Below are 12361 nucleotides of genomic sequence, written 5' to 3' on the forward strand. Positions count from 1 at the left end.
GGGGACGTGCCAGGCACCCCCAGGCAGGACCCATCATGCTGGCTCTCCGCAGACAAGGCCTTGGTTTCTCCAGTTTGAAACTCGGTGAGTCAGGACCCCTTGCCGCCAGCCACACGTACCCGGTCAGCAGGGTTAGAGCAGCGCCACAGCACCCAACTCCCACGCCCTCCACACAGAGGGAACTGGGACGAGAGCTGGTGAGGAAGCCCCGACAGCACCTGCGCTGGCCTAGGGAGGAGGCGGAGGTGATGCGGTGAGCCCTGGCTGTATTCCTCGAAGGGGCCCAGGGCTAGAAGTGCAGGCTGCAGATGAAGCAGCAGGCAGTGATCAGAGGCAGCCCGGGGCACCGCTGCTCAGGGGACACCTCTGAAGGCCAGCCAGGAGCATCCTCAGACCCGAGGGACAGCTCAGCGCACGGAGGGTCTCAGTCCCGCAAGGCAGGGCAGGAGGTGCCATGCTCAAGCTCTGAAGCTCTTTACATCAGTGACGGCACGTGTGGACGCCACCATTCACCGGGACAGTTTTTATTTTAAAAAAGAAACACAGCAAAGAATTAAAAGAATTTTAATAAAATTAACAATTTTACATTTGTACAGCTTGTATATCTGGGACCCAAGGAGATAAAGGATAAAGTTGCAAGGGCAAAAGTTCCCAGGGGACAGCAAAGACAGGGCCAGGGCCACATGGCAGTGCGTCCGTGTGACCGTGCCACCCCTCTGCGGCCACCACCCACGCCCTCTCAGCTCTGTGCCGTGGCCCACGGCCCCAGCGCCTCCTCTAGGACCTGGTAGACAGCAGCAGTGAACAGTTCATGAAGCTGAACAGCCCTGCCCACGGAACGTCGTGCACGGCTGCGTGCACCCTGGCGAGAGGAGGTCTGAGTGACAGCTCTAACCGCTCCCCGCCCAAGGACAGTCACAGAACAGCAAGCCTGGCAGAAAGAATTCTTCTGAAAAACAGGGCCTGACCAAGAGACCTCTCCAGGGTGTGAGGAAGGTCAGGGAACACAGCTCCTCACACAGGAGACGTCAGTGCGCGGCGTCAGGGAATCGCTCCGGTCGGGCTCCGGCGGGGCGGAAGCTGCTCACCCTCACTCTTCGGAAGGATGACGTTTGCTTCAGAGCAGCCCTCAGCGTTCCGAGAGACTGCGTCCCCACGCTGGAAACAGGCAGTCAGGAGCCTTTTCCAAGACCGCACCCACTTTGTGTACAGAGGGAAGGAACAGTGTTTCCGAAAGTGCAACATCGCATGAACAGTAACTTGCTCTCCGAGGAATTCAGGCCTACCTCAGGCCTACTTCGAGGCCCAGCCGGTGACACCTGGGTAAGGCATGCGCTCTGTAACAGCCGTCCATCCACAGGAGTGGCAGCCAGGCCTCGAATCCACACGGCTCATGCAGTACAAAGTACGGCAACAGGGAGAACTTCCTGTGTCTGTTCTCGGCTCATTGCAGCCTGAGAGGTAAACCGAGCCTGAGCATGGCGAAGCGTTCTGCAGCCTCGAGGCTCGGCGGGTGGAGAGCGTGTTCTGAGCCCTCGTCACTGCGCCAGCCGATGCCAGCCTCCATCCACGCACAGGCTCACGGGCGGGCAGTGAAGTGACAGTGGCTGCAGCGCTCCAGGGACGGACACAGAGATGCAGGGACCCCCATGGTGACGGGCAGAAGGCCGCTTTCCGCAAGTTCAGGGCAGGCACAGAGGTGCAGGGAGGTAAGGCAGCCCGGCCCGATGCCCTCAGGGCCATGCAGACGCCCCGGGAGCCACTCCCCAGGCAGAGGCAGCCCGGCCCTCCTGTGAGGCACACTTTGTGCACTGGGTCTCTCTTTAGGTTCCCAGGTCTTCAGCAGCAGGCACGTGTCACTGAGGAAGACATCCCTAGTGAATGCGGCAGGTAAATTTCCAAACTGGAGAAAAACTACGAAGATGCTACAAGTTCAAATGCAACACCCGGCTGCGCAGGGTCACACTCTAGTCTTCCACAGGCCGAGGCTGAGGGACACAGGGCTGCCCAGCTGCCCGAGGTGCCCCACCGCTGCTCCTCAGGACGGGCGAGCGGCTGCCCTGGGGCTTCGGCAGGTCCCACACACAGCCCCGTTCACCAGGCAGCCAGAAGCACAGGCGTGCTGGGTGACAAGGCAGGAGCCGGGGGAAGAAGGAACACACACCACGTCCCCGAGGCCAGCCGAGCACAGGCGAAGGCAGAGCCCCCGGTGGAGACGGGCCCCACAGAGCCCTCCACTGCGGCGTGGCATCAGTACCCCACGGAAGGCCCCTCACTTCGCTGTGGATGACTGCACCGCCCAGCAAACCCCCCACCCCGTCTGCCTCCAGCCAGCGTCTCAGGGTCGCGTTTATGCTCACACAGAGCGCCCGCAGGGAGGGGCTGGCTCTCGGCACAGATGACTCCTGGCACCCAACGCCACCCCCCTGGGCCCGCACCGGCCCGTGGCAGCCTGCTCTGTGTCCGGCAGACTCGGAAGAGAACTCAGTCACCCTTGCGGCCTCGAGCCCAGCTCTTCAAGTCCGAGTGCCAGGGCTGGGGGAGCTGGGGGCCCTGTGTCTGCTGGCAGCACAGTGGGGGTGCACAAGCCCCCCATTTGGGTACCGGACGAATGCGGGCTCCGCGAAGGGGTGCTGGCACAGCTGGCAGAGCTTCTGGTCTGACAGCCGGATGGCGCTGCCTCTCAGCTTCATCTGCAACAGAAAGGAGACTGAGAGAGAGGCCAGCGGAGGCCCGAGGGGCTTCCCAAGGAGACCACGCGTCATGGCGACCGCACTAACAGGGACGGCCGTCACGCGGCTCCCTCAGGCTGTGCGCAGAGGAGGGAATGAACGCCTCTGTTATGGTTTGTGTCTCGATGTTGCCCCAAAGCCTCATGCAGTCGCGGGGCGGGCTTCTAGAGTTTATGACTGACTCATGGTCCAATGCTGGGATTATGGGTGGGAGAGCTACACCCACCCTGGGGCAGGTAGTTTGCACACAGTGTAAGGGAGGGAGAGAGGCTGCTCTCTGCTGCTCCTCCCTTTTCCCTCTTGCTGCTTTTGTTGTCTTCTGGTGCCATGAACGGTTGCCCTCTGCCATGTGCCACCCTGCCTCAGAGCCAGCCAAGTACGGACTGAGACCTCCAAGCACTGTGAGCTAAATAAACCTTTCCTTCCTTAGTTTGGGCGTTGGGTATTTTGTCTCAACAACGAGAGAGAGAGGAAAGTAACCAACACAACCACCACCCTTAGGACGTGGATAAGGGAAAAAGCTGCAAACTCCCTGACCACAGTCCTTGCTGGCGCCTGGCATCTCTCTCCTCCCTCCACCTGTCTGCGGCGCTGGCTGCTTGGGTCCAGGCCTGTCACCAAGTCACATGTTCATGGAGCCCAGGGGACCAAACTGTCCCTTCCTGTCTGTGCCTCTCTGTGGTCGAAACAGACAGCAAGGTGCACGGAACGATTCGGTCACAGCCGCACGGTGCCTGACGCCTGGCAACAGCGCTGCCACTAAGCAGCGGGGCCGGGCGCCCTCGCGGTGCACAGAACCCGAGCCTCGCACGGTCTTGCCGCAAGGCTCACCGCATCCCCCCAGCGGGGCTGTGCGTGGCAGCTGGCAGGTCCACCTCCTCCTCACGCCTGCTCCTCCTCCGGAGCTCGGCACCTCAGGCCAAGCCCCAGGGCAGCAGAGGATGCACAGAGCTGCCCGCCCTCAGGGAACTCCGGGTCAAGAGGGAAAATCACGGAAGCGGCCCAGAGCGTCCAGGTGCACGGAGGGGGGACTCTTCTGCACCAGGGTGAGGGGTGGCTTCGCCACGGGAACGGCGCTGCCCGGCACTCGCGTCCAGGTGGGGGGACAGTGTGTCCCCGCTGGGAAGGCTCACGTGGCCAAGGCAGGCGGTGCAGTGGTCATGGAGAGGCCTCACTGGGATAGACACCGGGGTCCTGCTTGGCCAGCCGTGCGGAAAGGGGTCGCCCGAGGGGGAGTGGAAAGTGGGGGCTGTGGCGTGGTGGGGGCACCCTGCCCATGCGCGCTGTGACTTCCTGAGCCTCAGTCCTGCCCTGCGTGCACGACAATGCCATGTGAGGCGGCACCACAGCACTGAGAACCCGAGGGTGCCTGGTATGTGCACGTCACACAGCCAACACGCGCAGCTGCTCTGACGGCGGCCCGTGCCCCAGGGTCTGTGTCTGAGGGGCAGCCCCTGCCCCCTGCCCCCGACTCGATGCCCTGCGTCCGGGCCACACCCACCTTATCAGCTGCATACAGCAGGTTTTCCGACCTGGCCAGGCCGAGCGCCACCTGCACAGTCCTCCTGGCGTGGATGCTGCCCCGCACCGCGCCGGTGAGGAACGGGCGGAGCAGCTGCACCGACCAGGAGCCAGGCAGCAGCTGCAGCACCTGGGCGGCGTCAAACTCCACGGCGTGGCGGTTGAGCAGGTCCACGGCAGCCATGGCGAGCTCGGGGGCCACGGGCCCGGCCTGCAGGTACATGGTGAGCAGCGTGTGGAAGAGGCGCTGGCGGCAGGCGGCGTCCCGGCCCTCAGAGCTCCACAGGCAGTAGTCCTCTGCCGCCGCCGTGTCCCCAAGCTCATGCACCAGGACCTGCAGAGCCTGCTCGTGTTCGCCCAGCTTCCCGTGCAGGATGGCGCGTTCCACGGGCAGCCCGGCGCCCCGGATCCGCTCTGCGGGACAGAAGTTGCTGAGAGGCAGCCGGGGACCCAGGGCCCACACCGACCCCCACAGTTCTGGGCTGGAAGGGGCAGCAGTCACCGCCGCATGGGAAGCACCGTCCCCCAGGCTCTCAGACGAGCGGAGCGCCCCGTTCCTGTGAACCAGGAGACGACCTCCAGGGTGAGGTCTACAGAACCAACACACCCAGGGGTCTAGGATGGAAGGAGGCCCAAGACCCCCTCACCCCTGACCTGCCCTCCTGGGGCCATGTCCAAGGACATGGGCACCCTGCACCCCAGGAAGGTTCCAGGACCCCGCTGGGCGCCCGGTGCCCCTGTGCTCAAGTCCCACGGGGAGAGTGTGGGGTCCGCACGTGCTGACTCCTTCTCGCCGCACTCCCCAGGCCTGCGTGACTCTCATGCCTGACAAGTCGCGATGCTCTGCCTGGGGGCAGTGACCCGCACACGGGCTACTGTGCCCGCTCCGACACTTCTCACAGTACGCCCTCCACCTGCCGCGGGTCCAATCACAGACGCAGAACTAGGGACGAGGAGGCCGACTGCGCACCCCCCCCACACACGCAGGCTCCCCAAAATGTGCCAACCCCTTCATTCCCATTCCAGGTCTGCTCCACTGAAAGGAATATGAAAACCCACATCTACAGTAGCTGACAAAATCTGAGGATAAAGCGAAGTTTTCTGTTCTTTTCCCAGCGCCGACGCTTCGAGGGCAGAAGGAAAAGACAGACCCCAAAGACAGCATCAGTCCTGACCGAGGACCGGCCTCAGAGGGCCAAGGGCCAGCAAGGCTCTCCACACGCCGGCCTGTCCGGAGCAGGAAGACTACACAGGCTCACTCCTGCCCCACGTGGGAGACTATTTCGAGCGCCAGCCCGAGTTCAGGGGCAAGGGCCACAGTGAACAGCGTGAACACATGACCACGTCGTGGCCCCATGCTGAGGCTCAGGAAGAGAGCTGTGGCAATTTCCACCTTTCTACGCCTCTCATCTGTATTAAACTCCCAGCCCCCCCCAGTGCACAGATCAGGCAGGAAGCGTTACTACGCCCTCCCTGGCCCGGTCCATCCCTGAACACCGGCAACAAGGGGCACTGCCACAACAGGGGCGAGTGACCCCGGTGGCTCATGTTGGAAGCCTGGGCCTCACCGTGCAGGTGGGAGTGGGGCTTTAGGAGCTAGCACCTGAGGCTGGGGGTGTGACAGCGCTGCAGAGAACTTGCTCGGGTGCACTAGCCCTGGCTCTACCTCAGCATCCCAAAAATACAGATAGAAACAGAACCCAGCACAAGGTAAGCAGGCCGTGTGGGCACTGCCCTGGGAGAGAGGACGGAGCTCTCACAGGCCCTGGCTGGTTCTCCCTCTCCAGAGAGGACGCAGCGCGCCTCACCTATCAGGAAGTGCACCCGGTATAGGTCAGATTTCTGGAGCAGGCGCCGCAGCTTGGTCTGCGTCTCGGTGGCCGTGGTGTTGCTGCAGCTGGAGGCCGCTCTCTGCCGCAGCACCTCCTCCAGGTAGAGGACAGCCAGGTGAGTATGGTACTCTTCTTTCTGGGAAGCACAGTGGGTGGCACATGGCGTTGGGGTCTCAGACCTGCAGAGCTGCCCTGACCAGGCTGTGCTGAGCAGAGCTGGCGACTCCTGAACACCCAGACCCAACGCCCCGCAGTGCACACAGGGCACGCTTGCGAGCTGTGTGCTGCGCTCAAAGGCCCCGGGATGAGGCAGGGTCCCCAGGTGCTGCCACTGGGAGGTCCGCAGGTCACCAGGGAGTGGCCCTGCCCGGGACTGTGTGCCTGGCGCCTTCGTCCTGGGTGAGAGTGCCTTTGCCCCACCGTGCATACCTAGCGTGCTCGCTGCCTCACTGCAGGTGCAGAGCAACAAGTGGACAGAGCCTGGGGCGCAACCCAGCACTCAGCCACGCAACCCTCTCCTCTCCACAAGCCCACTGCCTTGGTACCGTATCAGCGACGGGGAGTAAGGGCCACAGGGCTTAGGGACGCCATACGAGCGTGCAGGCTCTCCCGCCCCCTCCGAGAGTAATGAAGAGGGAGGAGAAGGATGCAAGGGCGGGACCTGACTCGGGACGTGGACAGGTCCCTCCTACCCAGCCTCGGGCTCCGTGGACATCAGTACAGCCCGCGCGGCCGAGGGCCCTGACCCTGGTCTCAGTACCATCCGCCAGGAGTGGACAGTCAGATCCTCCTCCTACGCGGCCACCGTGGTGCTGCGGCCTACAGCCCAGGTGCTCAGAAGTGCTCACCTGCACGCTCCTATCCACCACGAGATGCTCCAGGTATTTGACCAGGGCTTTAGGATACTTCTTGAGGCAGCCGATGACATCGTCTGGATTGAAACTATTCTTCTGCTGCTCATCCAGCGGTCTCTTGGTGAAGACTTGAACTCCAACCTGAAGGCAGAACACAGCTCGTCAGGCGGGGGCTCGAGGCCGCCCTGCCTCATCCTCATTTTGGCTGCCACAGGTCTGTGCCTTAGACGAAGTCGGTGTGGAGAGTACAGTGACAGAGCACGTTTCACAGCCTCAGCTCTGACTGTGTCAATCGGAGTGCCATCCAGTGGCTAGGACATGCTCGTCAGGAGAAAAAGCTCAGCAGGAAGCACTCACCAAAAAGCACAAAGCAAAACCAGAAAATCATTCTAGGCTGGGACGCTCTACACACATCCTGCCAGAAGTTCTCTTAACATGCTGGAAACGGAAGAAAGACGCACTTGTTGGTGACGGGTTTTGAGGAACCACAGGGGAACCACTCGGCACCGTGAGGGTCACCCACTCTGACGGCGCTGGCCTACGGGTAAGCGGACCAGCAGGAAGTGCTGAGGTCAGCGCGCAGGCCACAGCGACCTGCCCGCCCAGAGGGCAGTGGATGGTGGACGGCCAATGGCAGATGGCCAGCCTGAGCTACACCCTGGGCAGTCTCCAGGCAGCTCCCTGGGCGCATGCCGGTCTGACTCCATCTTCCAGAGATGCCGGCGAGGCAGTTACACCCAGGCTGGCTCCCCAGGGCACTCAGGTATCACCTCTGCCACATGCACAATCCACAGACCCGACAGCGGCGTGAACTCTGGGTTCTTTCAGCTGAGTTTGTGCGTCCCCTCCAGCACCTCCATGACCTCGGCAAAGAGACCACGCCTCTCTGGGCCTCAGTAACTCACACCCACCTGGTGGGGTTGTGTGCAGGCAGGAGATGAGAGTGGGTGCATGGACCTGGGTACCTCCTGCTGGCCATGTGCCCGAGCACAGAGAAGCGTGTCCCAAGCATGGGCAGGCATGGTGGGCCGCTCTATAGGGTGTGGATGGGGCATGGAGGGAGGGCGGGATGACAGCACACGGTGGTGTCAGGAGCACAGGCTCCTGCCGGCTTTGGCAGGCAGAAGCAATGCTCAGAAGGTTCTCGCTGAGGACAAGGCCCTGCTTCACAGCGAACTATCTCTCTGGGGGCCAGGGCAACATGCAGGCGTTCAGCTGCGGGAGCGGAGATGCTTGCTTTCTGTCACCATCATCTGTGAGCGCCAACTGAGGACTCGGGCCCTCTGCCCCGGCCACACGGCCCCACTCCGTCACTAATGGTCCGGGTTCTGCTCCCCGTACCACTGTCTCCACCCACAGCCTGTGTCTAGAGAGGGGAGAGACCAGGATGCTAGTGGCCCGGGTGGTAGGGTAAAGGCCTGGGCTGTCACCCCCCCAAGACCACGCCCTGCAGGCAACCCGACCCGCTGCAGGACACAGCAGTGCCAGACTCCAGCTGCGAGGGGGGAGTGAAACACCCAGGCACCAAGAGTGGGGGCTTCCTACGGGAAAGAGGGCTCCGAGGGTGCAACTCAGAGGCACCACAACACAGGCTCCGGACCCAGAGCACAGAGGTTCAAAGGCATTAGAAGGGCAAAGGGCCAGATGTGGAGCTGCATGCCTGTCATCCTGATACTAGGAGGCTGAGGCAGGAAGATTGCACTGAGATTGAGGCCAGCCTGGGCTACATAGTGAGTTCAAGGCCTGAACTACACAGTGAGTCCCTGTCTTTGAATGAATGAATGAATGAATGAACATACAAATAAATGGGGGCAATGAAAACACAGGACGAGCCAGGCGTGGTGGTACATGCCTATAATCTAGCACTCGGGAGGCGAAGGATTGCTGAGAGTTCAAGAACAGCCTGAGCTACCTAGCGAGGCCCTAGCTCAAAAAACCAAAAACAAAGAAAGAAAACACAGAGGAGGAGATTGCAACGTAGCTTCTGTCCTACCTAGGACCAAGAGGCCCAGGGCCTGTTTCCATTAGCACCTTGAAAAAACCATCCCCGAGGACGCACAAACCTCCTCGCTCCTCTGCAGCATCCAGTCAGCATAGGTCCACACCAGCTGCTGGTCCGGGCAGGAGGTGAGGAAATCCACGACGTACTCATACAGGTCTGCGCGCGTGGCGTCCTGGACGTCTCCATTCACGATGTTCACCCACAGCTGCACAGGAACGGAACACAATGCTACGCATCCTGTGGAGGTAGCTCAGAGCGCCTGCACACACCCTTGGCCTTTCAAGACTTTTAGAAATACACACGGAACATCCCGAACCCAAAACCCCAAATCTGAGGCTTTCTAAGCACGCTGATGCTGTATTTTAGATTTCAGAATTCTGAGTTGCTCTACCAGTAGAGTCTAGATTCCAAGATCTGAGAAACTAAAATCTGAAACACTTCTGGGCCCACGTGTTTTGGATAAGCAGTACTCAACCTGTACAGGACAAACTGCAAATGCTGAGCACAAATTCAAATTTTTGGATAAAGAAATATAAAAAGACATAGTCCAGAAGATCAAGAAAGCAAGCCACCAAATTCCTTCCTTCCTTCTTTTCCTTTCTGTCCCTCCTACCCCTCCTTCCTTCTTTGTATAATCCGTAACACAAGAGCAGATGACATTCATGGAGAGCGGCAGGCATCTGACACGTTTCTTCACAAATGGAGCAGCACTGCCCGGGCCTGGGCTGCAGGCAGCTCCCCTGCTGGCACTGGCTCACCCCACCTTCTTTTCTCCATCACGGCTTGGGGCCCTGAGTCCTCTGAGCCTGGTGGGCAGATGCTGGGCCTCTCGAAAAGCCTTGGGGACTGTCTCCAAGGACTCCCGCTGTCTTTTGCACAGGGAGCTCAGGACAGATCCCAATGATGAAAGCCTTCTGCCACTACGACAGAAACATCCCTCCATGATCACTGAAGCTCACCCCTGGGACCGACAGAGGCAGCAGCATGCAGGGCAGGGGGGATGGAGGCCACACACAAGGTCCCCCACGTCACCTGCCGTAGGCCTCAACCCCATCCACCTGGCTGCACTTCTGAGCCCCACCCGGCTGCGGAGAAGCTCGAAAATAAGGCAGCAACGCGAGCCTGTCACTCTGACGCCAGCACGCCACGCTCCTCAACGACAAGGGCGAGCCGCCCTCAGCCGGCTGCTAGCGGGTGCCTGGGAACACAGGGTTTCGGATGTCAGGCCCACTGGGCTTTCGGGATATTCGCATCACACTTGGGGTTGGGGCCCAAATCTGGGCATGAAATGCACGTATGCTTCGTGTAAACCCCGGGCACACAGCCTGGAGGGGGTCTGACGCCTTTTAAGTAATTTCTTGCTCAAAACTAAGTTTTACGGTGTAGAATTTTCCACTTCTGGCATTACGCCAGCACTCAGAAAGTTTGGATTTTGAACCGTTTCAGATTTTCAGATTAGAGACGCTCAACCTGTATTAGTTTCCTTAACAATGGACCCTTCAACCAAATAACTTAGCCCCTTATACACTGAAAAGTGCTTTTGTTCATAGAATTTTGCCACATATGGAGATTTACTTTGTATTATTTTGAGTTTGCAAATTTCTTTTTCCATTTAGTGTTGCTAATATTATTGTGCTTACATCAAGCTGTAATTCTGAGAACACCATGTTTTAAAAGATAGAAAATGTAAGTCAGGCCCAGCGGGGCATCCCTGTAATCCTAGCTACTCAGGACAGTGAGGCAAGAAGAATCACAAGTTCAAGGCCATGCTAGAGAACACAGGAAGAACCCCATTTCAAAGTAAAAATTGAAAAAGTGCTGGGAGCGTAGCTCAGCAGTATAGCACCTGCCCAGCATGTATAAGCCTCTGGGTTCAACCCCCAGAAATACAAACAAATAAATAAACAAACAATCTGTGATACTTAAATCTACACTGACGTGGGGTGCGTGTTCGTGAGAGCCCATTCTTTGCTTTATTCTGCAATCTTGTTATCATGACAGCTCCCCAAAGCCACCACAGACTAAACGCCAGTTGGCTCTACTGTCAGGGAGCTGATGGTAGTCTGGTGAATGTGGCCGATGTCGTTGGCCCCTCACAAAATTAAACAAAAAAGCCATGTGAGAAAAGTGTTACAAAATGCAGTGCAGGGGGCAGCAGGGAAGAAAGTCCTCGAGAACGCAGGACATGGCTTTGAGTGAGCGGGCTGCGGATGCCAGAGCCGCCCATGCTGGTTTCCGCTCTGGCGCTGCACCCCCGGGAGCACTGGCTCCAACACAGCCCACGCTGACTGGGCCTGGCCCTGCCGGCCTAATCACTGTGACGTGGGCAGAGTTATGACTCAGCTCTTTGCAGCTATTATCATCATTAACAGAGAAAACTATAAACTCAGCGGCCTTAATTTTCTGATCACTCCTGATGTCACATGCTGTGTGGCTCAGCAAGAAGTCTTATTTTCAAGGTGGTTTCATAAGTCGGGTGAATAGTGGTTATCAGAGCCAGGGAAAGGTGGGTCCGTCAGATACGCCTGCCAGAAGAGTCAGGCAGGAGAAGTAAGCCCCCGTGTTCTCAACTCAGGAACACATTTATTATGCACTTTAGCAGGAGCTAAAACAGAGGAGCTCAAAGGTTCCCAACACAAAGAAATGATAAATTTCTTTAAACAGAAATGCCAGTTACCCTGATCTGAGCCCTCCACAGTGTACACATGCACTGAATTATCACCCCGTACCCCATGTGCACAATTATGTGTCGGCTAATATTTATTAAAAAACAAATCCTTAATACTTTTCATCTTTTCAGTCTTCAAAACTTCAATTTTGGTAATGTTCTTTAGAGAGATGTAAAGACAAAGAAAAGAAAACTCTGGGGCAATCGTTCCCCAAGAATTCACTTCCTAAAACGGTATTATTTTTGTTCCATATAAACAAGGTCATGGATCAGGCAAACATGGTCTCTATCAATTTGTGACTTTTTTAAAAGTAACACTAAGTTAAACGGTACCGCTTCAAAATGACGTGGAAATCCCGTAAGCTCACCTGAACCGCAGCGGCGTCCTGGTTATTGTAGTGGTACAGCAGCCCCAGTGCAAAATACCTGGAAGAGACAAGGTGGTGGGAGCGAGCCCTCCCAACCCCTGCAACAGCCCCGCCCCAAAGTCCTTAGCACTGCTTATTTTATTTAAAGTATCAGAAATACATGCTCTATTGGTCTCCAGGATGGATCTGACTCCAGTCAAAGATGAGCCGAAAAAGAAAGCTATAATGATACTACTTGAAAAATCATAGTTGGAAGTGCTTTGCAATTTGCTTCGAACACTAATACGATACCCTGTTTGTACCAGTCCATCCCGAGGTCAGGACAGCGGGACAGGCATGCTGTCTGCGCACGGCAGAGAGGACTGAAGGTCCCCGCCTGGTCCA

The 12361-nt window shown here is 58.3% G+C and overlaps 1 protein-coding gene across 4 annotated transcripts in view; it reads right to left on the reverse strand.

Moving 5' to 3' along the window:
* Positions 1-548: 548 nt before the first annotated feature.
* Tgfbrap1 (transforming growth factor, beta receptor associated protein 1) overlaps positions 549-12361 on the reverse strand; it is a 44299-nt gene continuing 32486 nt past the window's right edge. For all 4 annotated transcript variants that reach the window (XM_013522763.1, XM_005400783.2, XM_005400785.2 and 1 more), the window contains exons 7-12: positions 11978-12035; positions 9003-9146; positions 6934-7080; positions 6062-6221; positions 4234-4667; positions 549-2693 (exon numbers count right to left, since the gene is read on the reverse strand). In XM_013522763.1, the coding sequence (XP_013378217.1) occupies positions 2517-2693; positions 4234-4667; positions 6062-6221; positions 6934-7080; positions 9003-9146; positions 11978-12035 (1120 nt within the window). In that variant the 3' untranslated portion in view covers positions 549-2516. The remainder of the gene's footprint in view (positions 2694-4233; positions 4668-6061; positions 6222-6933; positions 7081-9002; positions 9147-11977; positions 12036-12361) is intronic.

The sequence above is a fragment of the Chinchilla lanigera genome, unplaced genomic scaffold (genome assembly GCF_000276665.1).
Source record: "Chinchilla lanigera isolate Chin_1 unplaced genomic scaffold, ChiLan1.0 scaffold00069, whole genome shotgun sequence".
Classification (NCBI taxonomy): Eukaryota; Metazoa; Chordata; class Mammalia; order Rodentia; family Chinchillidae; genus Chinchilla; species Chinchilla lanigera.